The 13,288-nt window shown below is 45.8% G+C and overlaps 1 protein-coding gene across 2 annotated transcripts in view; it reads left to right on the top strand.

Moving 5' to 3' along the window:
- DNAH9 (dynein axonemal heavy chain 9) overlaps window positions 1-13,288 on the top strand; it is a 177,235-nt gene that overhangs the window by 18,638 nt on the left and 145,309 nt on the right. For both annotated transcript variants that reach the window (XM_069872298.1, XM_069872299.1), the window contains 7 exons: window positions 1,509-1,731; window positions 4,659-4,825; window positions 5,191-6,061; window positions 6,875-7,005; window positions 8,698-8,824; window positions 11,653-11,805; window positions 12,367-12,492. In XM_069872298.1, coding sequence (XP_069728399.1) covers window positions 1,509-1,731; window positions 4,659-4,825; window positions 5,191-6,061; window positions 6,875-7,005; window positions 8,698-8,824; window positions 11,653-11,805; window positions 12,367-12,492 — 1,798 coding nt within the window. The remainder of the gene's footprint in view (window positions 1-1,508; window positions 1,732-4,658; window positions 4,826-5,190; window positions 6,062-6,874; window positions 7,006-8,697; window positions 8,825-11,652; window positions 11,806-12,366; window positions 12,493-13,288) is intronic.

Below are 13,288 nucleotides of genomic sequence, written 5' to 3'. Positions count from 1 at the left end.
GTATTAGATAGGACATCTGTTTATCCTGATCCAACTATTCTAATCTCTGTTAGGGCTCTGTGCTTACTTTGTCGAGTTTGATGTTAGCCATCAGTAAAGCTGCATTAATGCCATGAGATACCTGCTCTGTTTCTAAAAGGATCTCTCTTTTGAGTGCGCTCTGTGTAAAAACAAAAGTAGTTTTGTGTTGGCTGGCATGAGCAGGCACAGGGGGGTAGTTTCAAGGTTACAAAAAGGAGGAGGTTTGGATGAATGTTTTGAATTAACCTGTGTTTTCTGCTCTGAATAGCTGTTCAATCATGAGATCTGTACCAGACAGTGCATCACATAAGATATTTGGGTAGCTGCAACCAAAGGATGTCATAGGTCTTGAAGGCCTCCAGAGGAGTATTTGCAGGCACAGGTAGTAGAGAAGGTTGCTGCATGTCGTGGATAATAGGATCTCTTGAGTTCTTTTCAGCACTGTAATTGTGCCAGATAATTTCTGTGCAAAGAGATTTTTGTGTGGCTTAGAATGGGCTTTTAGGAGTTCTTACTGAGAGTCCTTGAATCAGTGGTTTAGTTTTACTTTAGTGAAGTAGTTAAGGATACATTTTGGCCCAGCAGCATACACAGAATTTAAATGGGCACTTAAAAAGTTTTTTTGAGGAGAATGGCTGTGCTAGAAAGAACCAGAGATCCAGGAGCCCATTGTGCCGCTGCCAACAGTGTCCAGTAGCTGGCAAGATTAAGAACAGGGTAGGCAGGCAGGGAAACTTCCCCAAAATGTCCATCCCTGGAGGTGTTCAAGGCCAGGTTGGATGAGGCTTTGAGCCCCCGACCCAGTGGGAGGTGTCCCTGCCCATGGCAGGGGGTTGGAACTGGATGGGCTTTAAGGTCCCTCCCAGCCCAAACCATTCCATGATTCTATAATACTCTTCCTGTCTCTAACAGTTTATAGCTGAGGAACTTTGAGAGGCAGGGGTCAGACCTTTGTATTTAAAGACCTGGAGAGATTTCTTCTGTCCCGCAAATGTTAAATTCCTTTTCAGAACTGCTATGAATTTTTGTCACCTGTATCCTCCCACTGCAGGGAGTTACCGTGGGAAATGAAGGAGTGTGCACAGAAGAATCCCTGTTCGTTTTAACTTTGCAGCCTGCCAGGTTCATTTGAGGATCTTGAATTCTTGTATTGGAAGAGATGAGATACAAACTGCCCTTTCAAACTTCCTCTCTCCAGACCACTCCGGAGCTCACAGGACTCCATGTCACTCCTTCTCAAATACCTTTTCTCCAGCTTGAGAAGTCCCAACCTATTTATCTGTTCCTCGCAGGGAGCTGTACCACATCTATGGATCCCTTTGAGCATGAGTTGTAGTTCTGGTGCCCTCAGCATGTTGCTGTGCAGTGGACAGGCTTAGCCAGACCTTTCCCCTTTACTTACTAGTCCAACTGCCTGGCGTAAAGCTAATAATTATTTCAACAGGAACTGCTATAATCTTGTGCTTTCCTGTTATGTGTTTATACAGCTTGGCTGACCTTGACGAGTTCATAAAAACTGCCAATAAAGGGTTGAACAAAAAGGTTGAAAAAGGTGATTATGATGGCTTGGTGGAGATTATGGGTCATCTCCAGGCTGTTAAAGAAAGGCAGAGTGTCACCGATGCCATGTTTGAGCCCCTGAAGCAAACGATTGAACTGCTGAAGGCGTATGAGCAACAGTTGCCGGAGGAGGTCTACAAACAACTGGAGGTGGGTGAAAACTCGTGGTGGACACCCCAGTTTGCCGAATAACAGATGTTGGAGACTGTGCTTACGAGCATTGCAGGAATATCTAGGATTCCACTCCCTGTCAGTAGAGGGCCTCAGTGGATCGCATTTTGCTGTTGCAGCATGGGCCTTAATAACTCTATATTTTGGAGTTATATTGAGATTTTTCTTTTAGAGCACAGATTAAAGCTTTTGTTATGCATGAAAAACATAGAATTGCCTGCTTCAACTCCCAGCGACTGCTCTTGAAAAAAATTAATGCATTTTCAAATACATCTGTTAACTAGGTTGAATTATAATTATTTTTAAATAAGCCAGTTCTTGGCAACTGTGGAGATGGGAAGGATAATGTTGATAAAGGAGTTGCCTTCTCATAGGACTTCAGCCCTCTATTGGGTCTGTAACACCAAATCTGCTTGACCCAGAGGACATCACAGGGCACGAGTTATGAAAGTATTTTGGCACCTTTCCACATCTAGCTCTGATGAATCAGTTTTATTTCAGGTATTCATTTCTGGAAAGGGAGCCATGAGATGGAAGCTGGAAAAGTCTGTGTCCCAGCTGGTCTTGTGGAACTGGAGACAAACAGTGGCAACAGCCAAGATCACAGAATCATAGAATGGTTTGGGTTGGAATGGACCTTAAAGCCTATCCAGTTCCCGCTTCCCATGGGCTGGGACACCTCCCACTGAATCAGGTTGCCCAAAGCCCCATCTAACCTGGCCCTGAACACCTCCAGGCAGGGGGCAGCCACAACTGCTCTGGTCAACCTGTTCCAATGTCCCTCAGTATGAAAAATTTCTTCCTAATATCTAGTCTAAACGTTTCCTCATTTGGTTTAAAACCATTCCCCCTTGTCCTATTGCTACAGGCCCTACTAAAAAGTTTTTGTCTTTCTTACATCTCCATTTAATTACTAAAAGGCTGCAGTAAGGTCTCCTTGGAGCCTTCTCTTCTCCAGGCTGAAAAACCACAACTCTCTCAGCCTTTCTTCATAGAGGAGGTGTTCTAGGCCTTTGTTCTTCTTTGTGGCCTCCTCTGGACTTGCTCCAACAGGTCCATGCCTTTCCTGTGCTGAGGCTTCCAGAGATGGATGTGGTATTCACGGTGGGGTCTCATCAGAGCAGAGTAGAGGGGCAGAATCCCCTCCCTCAACCTGTTCGTCACACTTCTTTTGATGCAGCCCAGGATATGGTTGGTAACCAAGATGTTACTGGAGAGAAGTGTGTGGCTGCGTGCTGATGGATGGTCACCCCTATGGTCACGGGGTGCTGTGGGCAGAGGGGTCTGGTTAGAACATAAGGTTTAAAGTGGGACCTTTGCGGAAGATGTCCCTGCCTTATGCACCTGTGCAGCAAAGGCTCCAGTTCTCTGCTGCAGGCTTGGATGGGGGACCTGAGCGGGGTTTAACAATCCTCTGGTTTTTGACTTGTGCAACTGTGATCCATGGGTGGTTGGGTCACCAAATCTGGGATAGTTAAGGATCTGAAAGACACCTCACTTCCTTCATGCAAACCAGGAGAGTGAGTGACATTACGTGGATGCTGTGGCTGCTGCAACAGCTTCAGTTCAGCACAAAACGTGGTGCTGTGAGGAACGCGGCTCTGTTAATTCCTCTGCCTGAGAGCTGTTTGTTTGGTGCCTGCTTGTGCAAGTGCATTCAAGCAACTGATTTATTTTTCTGATAGAAAAAATGAGGGATGCGAGGAGGCCATTCAGATGCAGGGGATAACAAAACAGCTTTTTTCTTTCTGGCAAATGATAGCAACGTGTAGCCGAATGATTATTTTGCTCCTGATTATGGTGGGAAAACAAGAAACAAGTTCCTGTAGGTACTGCTGCCTCCATGGCCATGGAGATGGATGGGCAGGAGCTGGTAGTTTGTGTGAGAAGGGCAAAGGAGCAGCTCCATTTGTGCCCTGCTGTGCACATGGATAGTGATTTTGGTTGTGACTGGAATATAAAAGGCCAGAAAGAGAACCCTCAGGAGGGACTGGCCTACTTGGCCACCTCTGTTGCTGCAGAGCTACCTCCAGGTTAATTCCCTTCTTTCCATAGCGTCAGTGGGTTCCCACTAGTCTCCTTAACTATGTGAACTGGGGTGAAAAGAAACCCAAACCCATTCCTGTGGGATTGCACAGTACGTGGGGAAGGGGGCTCTCTGAGAGCAAAGCAGTGGTGCTTGAGGACAGCAGAGCCCTTGGCTGGTGTCGGTGTCTGGGCTGAGGATATGCCCTGAGGAGTCTAGTAGGGACTCTTTTCTGAAGAAAATTCCAGGTACAGAGGGTGGATTGTCAGAAGGGCTGCATGTTTGCAGTTTGGATGCATATCTGAGAAAGAAACCAGTCTTATTTAGTACTGGCTTTATATACACAGACTGGGGAGATTGGCCCCCGAGATCTCTCCAGAAGTCTTTCTGGTGTAACAACTTCTTCTCCTCTGAGAGCTGGCAGGAAATTTCCCAGGCTTTGTTTCTTGATTAGCTCTGGGAAGCCGGACAATCTGATGAGCTTGCATCTGCAGCCCATCCTCCTCCCTTCAGCTGCTCCCAGGAGACTCCGAGTCCCATTAGGCTCGGTGTTAGGATCACTGTTCTCTCTTGAGTGTTGAACTGTCCTCGGACCCCAAGATCTAGTCTGGGGCCCTGCTTCTGAAGTTATTGATCATGTATTTATGATCAGAGCCATCAATTATAAGGCTTTGGTTTTCATTAGTCTTTAAAATTGTGGATAACTGATAAGTTTTATCCCCAGTTGCATATTTAGCCTTTACATCACGACAAAACTTCCTTCCAGTTTTAGACACGGAACCTGTTGCTTCCCCCATTCTATGGTTCTCCATAAACGGATCAGATGCGTCTCAAATTGAACAGCAAATATTGCCTACCAGCATTTGTATTTTGCTTGCAGGAGCTTCCTGAAAAATGGAACAATGTAAAGAAGCTGGCGGTAGCTGTGAAACAGCATGTGGCTCCTCTGCAGGCGAACGAGATGACAGTTGTGCGCAAGAGCTGTGCAGCGTTTGATGTTGAGCAGCAGAGATTCAGGGAGCGATTTCAGAAGGAAGCACCGTTCAGGTACGGGTAAATAATAGCATTAGAGGAGCCCTGAAGGAAAAAGCTTTATGGAATAGTCTCTGAGTCTTTTGAGGACGTGTGCTTGGGTCCTTGCTTACAATTCCTACCCTCTCATGGTGTTGTATCTGTTATGCCTGGAGTGTTTTGTCCCTGGGAGCACTGGCCAGTGTTAGTAAAAGGCTGAGTTTGGATGCTGAGAGTACAATATCACTTTGAGGCAGCGTTAACAGTGCCGTGTGGCTGTACCATCAATGTATACTATAGATGTTTCATCTCTGCTTTGTGTCTTCGAGGCACTGTTTGTTTTATGTTTTCTTTAGAAGTTGTTGCATTATCGCTTATGAGGAATAAACATTTCTTTCTAGGTTTGACACTGAAAAGCCTTATCAACTGCTGGATGAAAAGCACATTGAGATTAAACAAATGGAGTTAGCCATGACCTCGATTTATGAATCAGCTGGTCTGTTTGAAGTCATGGTACCAGATTATAAACAACTGAAGCAGTGCAGAAAGGAGCTGTGTCTTCTCAAAGAGCTCTGGGATATGATCTCCCTTGTGAAGACTAGCCTTGATGATTGGCAGACCACCAAATGGGTGGATATTAATGTGGAAAACATGGATCTGGAGTGTAGAAAGTTTGCAAGAGAGATTCGGAATTTGGATAAGGAAATGAGGGTGTGGGATGCTTTCACTGGACTGGACAGCAAGGTGAAGAACATGCTGATGGCCCTGAAAGCTGTGGCAGAGCTACAAAATCCTGCCATTAGGGAAAGACACTGGAATCAACTGATGCAGACAACGGGTGTGAGGTTTGTGATGGACTCGGGCACCACACTGGCAGACCTCCTGAAGCTCAACCTGCATAACTTTGAGGATGAGGTTCGTGGTATTGTGGACAAAGCAGTGCGAGAAATGAGTATGGAGAAAGTCCTGAAGGAGCTAAAATTGACTTGGAGCACCATGGAGTTTCAATACGAGCCTCACCCCCGGACAAACGTCCCCTTGCTGAAGTCAGATGAGGAACTCATTGAAACTTTAGAAGACAACCAGGTGCAGCTGCAGAATTTAATGACATCCAAATATATTGCTTTCTTTTTGGAGGAAGTGTCTGCATGGCAGAGGAAGCTGTCCACCACAGACTCCGTCATTTCTTTGTGGTTCCAAGTGCAGCGTACGTGGTCTCACTTGGAGAGCATTTTCATAGGCTCAGAAGATATACGGGCACAGCTTCCCAAGGTATGAAACCCCAAATCGTGATTTTCCTGTTTGGAAAGTGTTGAAGAGCCTCCATTATGTGAAATAAAGTTATCTATCATGCCAATTTCCCCCAAACAGGAGGCCTTTTAAGTGCTATAGTAGTCTTCCTAGTGCTGCCCAAGGATAATTTTGTACTGTAGGTTATGCCTGAGCCATGAACCCACTTTTCTCCTCTCCACCCCTGCCTAGCAAATACAAGGTTGCTGGAGACTGAGTGTGAGGTTGCTGGGTGTGGGCATGTTCCCTGTTTCCTCAGAGGGAGAAGACTGGGATAATTACTCAGACAGTGTAAATCACTGGACCAGATGGCTTTAGCAGCAGGTGCAGGAGGAGAGCAGCCCTTCTCCCACTTCTCCTTCAGAAAATGGAACAGTTGGTGGTGGTGACCTCCACAGAGATGCCTTCAAATCCAGCTTCAAGTCAGTAGCCTTTCCCCCTTATGGGAGCCTGTCCTGATGCTGTGGCCAAGGAGAATTTGTCTGGAAGGAGATAAGGAGAAGTTATGAGGAGATATTCAAAGGGGAATTCAGTCCCATGAAAATGGATGGTGGAAGGTATTGCCTTCTGTGTGGATCACTTTATCCACAGCACTGTTGGGGTTCAGTGATGTGGCAAGAACCCTATTCGAGACTTGTTTCAGGCATGTGGGTGGAAGAGCTATTCTGAAATAGTGGAGGGTCCCTCTCTGCAGAGAGTCTTTCCCCTCAACCCAAACAAAGCACCCAGATGATGGGATCTTTTAGCACAAAGTTAGTGTTTTACCCTAAACATATTCTTGGTGTTGCTTTTCAGGACTCCAAACGTTTTGAAGGGATTGATGTGGATTTTAAAGAACTGGCCTACGAAGCTCATAAAACCCCAAATGTACTTGAAGCCACCAATAAACCAGGTCTGTCCCAACAACTGGAGGACATTCAGAGTAGGTAGGTGGAACTTCAGTCCCAGAATGTTGTCAGAGACTGGGATCAGCTCTAACAAATTTGTCTAACCTGTCCTCCAAGGCTTTCTTCTTAGAACGTGCATTTTTTGCAGCATTTCTGATGTTTTTTGGGTCTTTCGTTTTTGATCCATCTCCCTGAAGCCCTCATAGTGGTGTCTGCCTTGTTGTATGTGCAAACTCTCAGCCTGAATATTAATTTGCACACATACAAAGTTAAGTGTTCAACTGGGTTTAATAACACGTGGCCTCAGCACCACCACAAATACGTCTTAAATATCTATTTAGCAGTCCAAGCAGGGATATCTGCAGCAGAACTGAGTCCATGCTCTTTAATTTATAAAAATACCTCTGTGTGTATGTCTTTCACACATGGTGTAACCAAACTCCCTGAGAAAGACCTTAGTCTGCTCAGATGGATATGCTTCTCACCTAACGTATGAGCTACCTGGAACACGCTTAAAAATTAATGATAACTGCTGTGTCAGTAATAACTCTCCATTTAAAATAAAGAGTTTATTTTTTAATTTAATAAGGCCAGCGTTCCTCGCAGAGGAGTAGCTGCGTGTGATTTATGAACTTTGTAAGCTCAGCAGTAGTTTATCATGTAAACACTGAAAGATTCATTTGAGATCGAAGCAAACAAGTTTCCTTTCAGGCTTTGCAAACAGAAAAAGCTGAGTAGGTTTGAATCAGACTTTCAAATGCAGCTCATTAGAATAAAAGTAGTTATGCAAACTTTCATCCCAGTGTGAAATCACCTGTGGTGGTTCAGAGCTTGTCTTGAGCAGTAAGTCAGAGCACAAACCCTTTTTAGGCTCTTCTTCCATCTGTGTTTCTGCTTTTTTATAAGACTTCTCTGACTCTTTGCCCGTTTGACCCTTGGGGGTAGAGAGAGGTCTGTGGGTTGCTATGTGTTTTGTTGATCTATTTGGAAAATGCTTTTGAGGAGCAGGCTTAGCTCATGTCTGGCATTTCATAGAATCATTAAGGTTGGAAAAGACCTCTAAGATCATCCAGCCCAACCGTCAGCCCAGCCCCTCCATGCCTGCTAAACCATGTCACAAAGTGCCACATCTACACGCTTTTTTAACCCCTTCAGGGATGGAAATTCCACCACTGTCCTGGGCAGCCTCTGCCAGTATTTTACCACTCTTTCAGTAAAGAAATACTTCCAGATATCCAATCTAAACCTTCCCTAGTGCAACTTGAGGCTATTTCATCTCATCCTGTCCCCTGTTACTTTGGAGAAGATACTGACACCTGCCTCGCTCCAGCCTCCTTTCAGAGAGCTGCAGAGAGTGATGAGATCTCCCCTCACCCTCCTCTTCTCGAGGCTAAACAACCCCAGTTCCCTCAGCCACTGCTCATAGGATGTGGTCTCCAGTCCCTTCACCAGCTTCAAGGAGTTGCCCAGGGAGGTGGTTGAGTCACCATCCCTGGAGGTATTTAAAAGGCATGTAGGTGAGGTGCTCAGGGACGTGGTTTAGTGGCAGATAGGAATGGTTGGACTTGGGGATCCAAGAGGTCTTTTCCAACCCAGTGATTCTATGATTCATTTCTCTTCTCTGGACGCACCAGCAGCTCAATGTCTTTCCCCATGGTAGGGCAGAATGTGCTTGATAGAACAAAGTGTGGCATGAAACATGAAAGGCTGTTTATCTACTTGTCTCCCTAGGTTGTCCCGGTGTGAGAAGGCTTTGGCTGAATATTTGGACATGAAGAGGTTGGCCTTTCCCAGATTTTACTTCATTTCTTCTGCAGATTTATTGGATATTCTTTCCAATGGCACCAACCCACAGCTGGTAAGCCTCATAATGCATCACATTTTCCAACTGTCAGTAATGTCGTGGTAAAAGATGCTGTCTTGGGACTTTCCTGCAGCTTATTCTTTCTTGAATGCTTTTCTACCACCCTCAACTGGGTTAATAATAATTCTTTCACAGCTGACCTTCATCTGTCATCTTTGAAAGACAGCATGTGCACAGTCTGTTACGTGGTCTAACCCTGGTGATGCTTACAGTTGGTTCTGAAAACACTGCACAGAGCCGTAAAAACAGGGGGTTTGTTACTGCTGGGATAGAGCGAGGTTGGAGAAAACCATCTTTCTTGAGTATTTCAGCCAAAATTTGTTGCTGACCTTGGGGCCCTAACATTGGATGCCATCAAATAGCATCTGTTGTTGTGAAAAAAAAAACAACCCAGAAACTGGGCATTCAAATGTGGAAGTGTTGACAACTGATGGCTTGAAGAGGTCCCTATTTTTAGGCAGAAGAGTCATTTGCTAGTCAGTCACTTCTTCCTAGCCTTTTGAGATGTCCTCATTACAGAGGGAGAGAAGAACACAGTCTGAAAGAGACAAGAGAGCTGGTGGTCAGACAGTGGTTATGGCCAAGGCAAGCAAGTAGATCTCTTGAGTTGCCATCCAGTCCTGCACAGTTCAGTGTTCAGGCTGGGTATCTGACCTCCTGCTCTGGGCTTCTGCACCATCTGTCTGAGAAAGCTTCTACTCTTCAGGCTGGATTTCTGGGGATGGTGCCTCAATGCCACGTGTGTGGAAATGACTCCAAATATACTGTTCTTCCTGCTGACTTTGGTGGATTTCTTGGTCATCCTGCAGAGGAACTTACAGTAACCTCTCTGGCTTAGAAAATGGCCCCACTGTGCTCTACCTCTCATTCCCCAGAGCAGCCAAGACACTTCTTGTCCCCCAGTGGACAGAGTTCTGCAGATTTTTTTCCATACAAAGCGTAGGAGCGCTACGGTTAATTATTGGTGCTACAGGAGCTGCTGTCAGGAAGTCTTGGCTGCTTTATCTGGCAATGCTGTGCTTCTGTGGCCTCATTTGGGATGCATCATTTATCCTGAGATAGGTATGAAAAACCAGTCAAAACATTCACAGCAAATGGAAAGTGGTGGACAAAGAATGAATTCCTTATTCCATCTTTCAATAGTGAGCAATGTCCTCTTCTTTAAGCTTTTCATTGTTTTTGGTATTCACGTGAGCACACGAATGGAGGAGGTTTGCATGCACATTTGGAAATGCTGTTGTTTGCTACTCACCTTTGACACTGCTTATGTCTGTGTCTGCTGCTGGATGATTTCAGTCTGCGGAGTATTGTAAATACCTAGTTGATAGATGCTTAAAATGGAGAGGAAAAAACCCACAGGAAGGAAAGAAAAGATACTGTGTTGAAATGCTCCATGGAGTAAGAAGAATTTCCTAGCGTTTTCTGTTATTCAGAACTATTTGCAGTAAAATCAAAGTAAATGTCAAGTAGGGTCGGACCTGAATACACTTGCAGCCTTTCCACTGTAGTTTCAAAGCCTGATAGTTCCTAAAAGAGGATGAAATGGATCTAGAGGAGGCCACAGAGATGATCTGAGGGCTGGAGCACCTCCCGTTCAAGGACGGGCTGAGAGAGGTGGGGTTGTTCAGCCTGGAGAAGAGGAGGCTCTGGAAAGACCTTAGAGCAGCTTCCAGTACTGAAAGGGGCTCCTGGAAAGCTGGGGAGGAGCTTTTTACAAGGGCATGGAGTGATAGGATAAATTGGAAGGGGGAAGATTTAGACTGGATATTAGGAAGAAATTCATCATGATGGCAGTGGAGAGACATTGGCCTAGGTTGCCCAGGGAAGTCGTGGCTGCCCCATGCCTGGAGGTGCTGAAGGCCAGGTTGGATGGGGCTTTGAGCATCCTGAGTCCAGCTGTCTTTCTCCAAAAGTGTTAGAGCACCAGGTATCGTGGACTGCTCTCATTTCTCATCCCACCCATGGGAGCCTGTCCACCTCCACCTGTGTCTTGGCTGTCATTGAGCTCCTGTCTGGAACTGCTTTGTGAGCTGACCCTTTGCATGAGAACATCAGTCCTAGGAGAAGCCTGCCTTTGTTGGCAGTGGCACGTGACGCACACAGTGGCGATGTAGTTGTGTGTTATGTAGTGATCTGGGAGAAGCTATTGGTGACCTGCTCAGCTCTCAGCAAGCAGGTACGGTGTGGAGAGCCCGCAGCAGTAATGCTACCATCTCCCTGATGGCTTCTCAAACTTACCTGGGTGTGGACAGGAAAGGACTGAATCATTTTTTTTCCTTCTGGAGGAGCCCTTTTGGCCAAGATGTATCTTTTGTAGAAGGTCTGGGCTTTTAAGTTGGTTATCAGGGGTCTTGGGCAGAAATGACTGAGTCTTCTCCATGGAGGAGAATTCAGGACTCCTCATTGGCACAGAATTATTTATAGTAAAGAAAAGAGGTAGGTTCATAGTGAAGAAAACTCCCCAGTATGCTGAGAATAGGATAAGGTGAAGCAAGGGCTAAAGACCTCTCATCACTACATGTAGGAAATCTGGACTAGGAAGTTGTGTAATGTTTGAATATTTTTGTGCTTTTGCCCTGTTTGGGAGATTTCCTGATGGGGAGAATAAGCTTTATTAAGGCGTGTCTGTTTTCTAAAAAATGTAGAAATAATTGGAGTTATTGGGAGAGACAGCAAGAGGCTTGTGTTGGCAGTATCCTGGCCTCGTATGACAAGATGTGATGCTACCAAGATGTTCCAGATCATGCTTTGTGAATACATATGGTGATCTCCGTTCTGCTTATCCCATCTCAGTTGCTTTATTTATACAATTCCTTTTGCAGGTGCAACGACACCTTTCCAAACTCTTTGACAACTTGGCCAAGATGAAATTCCAGCTGGACTCTGAGCAAAAGCCAACCAACACTGGCCTGGGAATGTACAGTAAAGAGGAGGAATACGTCAGCTTCAGTGAACCCTGTGACTGCAGCGGACAGGTGAGAGGAAAGACCTTGTCTATCAAAACTGTCCAGTGGAGTCTACTCTCCTGCCCCTTATGTGCTGCCAAGACATCATAGGGCTTCACTACTCTTCCTTATGCTTATGCAGTTTGTCTGTCCCTGTAGTTGCACCTTTTCTCCCAGGACTATTACAAGAAGCCAAAGTACCCTCTCAGTGACGGCTTTGCCCATGAAAGACTCAGTTCAGCAGGAACTGTATTCCCAGTTCAGCAGCAGTTTTCTCCTGCTGCTGGTACATTGTGCCCAAGTTCCCTGAAAAAGTCTGTCTTGGCCTGGAGGTGGAATGTGGAACATTATGGAGTTCATTTTCATTTCTCCAATAGCTGGAGGTCAAGAAGAATCCTCCTTGTATTCTTGATGTCTGGAAATAGCTGCTGTCCCTGTAATGCCAGAGTTGGCTAAATCTACCCAGTAAAGGAGGCTGTGAGGCTTGTTTAACTCGAGAGTTGAGATGCGTCTGCTATTCCCTATCTTCACTAATCACTAAACGTACTTAATAAGACCAAATGTGTTACTGTGATTTAATCTCTTCTCCAGGTTGAGGTCTGGCTGAATCATGTGCTAGACAGCATGAGGGCTACTGTGAGAGACGAGATGACGGAAGCCGTTGTGACTTATGAGGAGAAGCCGAGGGAACAGTGGCTCTTTGACTACCCTGCCCAGGTGTGTGCACTGCTCCTCAACTCTTCTCAGGCTGGCAAGCTGGAAAGGCATCTCTTGGCTTCCCCTTCAGTCCTGCCCTTCTCTTCTTTCAGTATTGCCTGTAGCTGTTGTGGGGTCATTTCTGGCCTCCACTGTGCTATCCAGGAGAGAGGAAGGATGAGCTTCCCTCTTATATTGACAGTCTCCTGATGGAGTTTCCAGGCTGAGCTCCGTGCTGTCATTTGGGCTCCAGGGAGGATATGCTTTTGGTTGGGTTACAGAGTTTGGGCTGTACCTGACCACCTGTCCTGTGGGTCACGGGAAGTCTGTACACCCTGAGGAACAAGAGGTGCAGAAGGAAAACAAAATGATGAGACCTAATGAGAGAAAAGAGCCTCTCAGATGTGTCTCTGACAGCAGAGAGATTTCCAGCTCTCCCTCCTCTGCCATGTCAGGCACGTGAAAGGTGCTGATTTACTAAGTAGCTGCTAAATGTGTCTACCACTGATGTGGTGTTTTAAATGAATGTCACGGGGCAGATCCCTGTTGACCTGTCTGCTGTGACTACTATATGAAAAAACACTTAATTTCATGTCACAGATACTTCATCCTTGATCTCCCTGTGGATCAGACACTCTTGAATGTAAGGAAGCTCTGGTGTTTTCCCTGATACCCTCTGTGGAAGTGTTCAAGGCCAGGTTTGATGGGGCTTCCAGCAGCTTAGTCTAGTGGGAGGTGTCTCTGCCTATGGCAGAGGGCTTGGAAGTGGATAATCTTTAAGGTGCCCTCCAACCCAAACCATTCCATGATTCTATGA

This window comes from Phaenicophaeus curvirostris, chromosome 19 (assembly GCF_032191515.1).
Source record: "Phaenicophaeus curvirostris isolate KB17595 chromosome 19, BPBGC_Pcur_1.0, whole genome shotgun sequence".
NCBI lineage: Eukaryota > Metazoa > Chordata > Aves > Cuculiformes > Cuculidae > Phaenicophaeus > Phaenicophaeus curvirostris.
The sequence above is the reverse complement of the archived record's forward strand: the minus strand, read 5'-3'. Positions and strand labels throughout refer to the sequence as shown.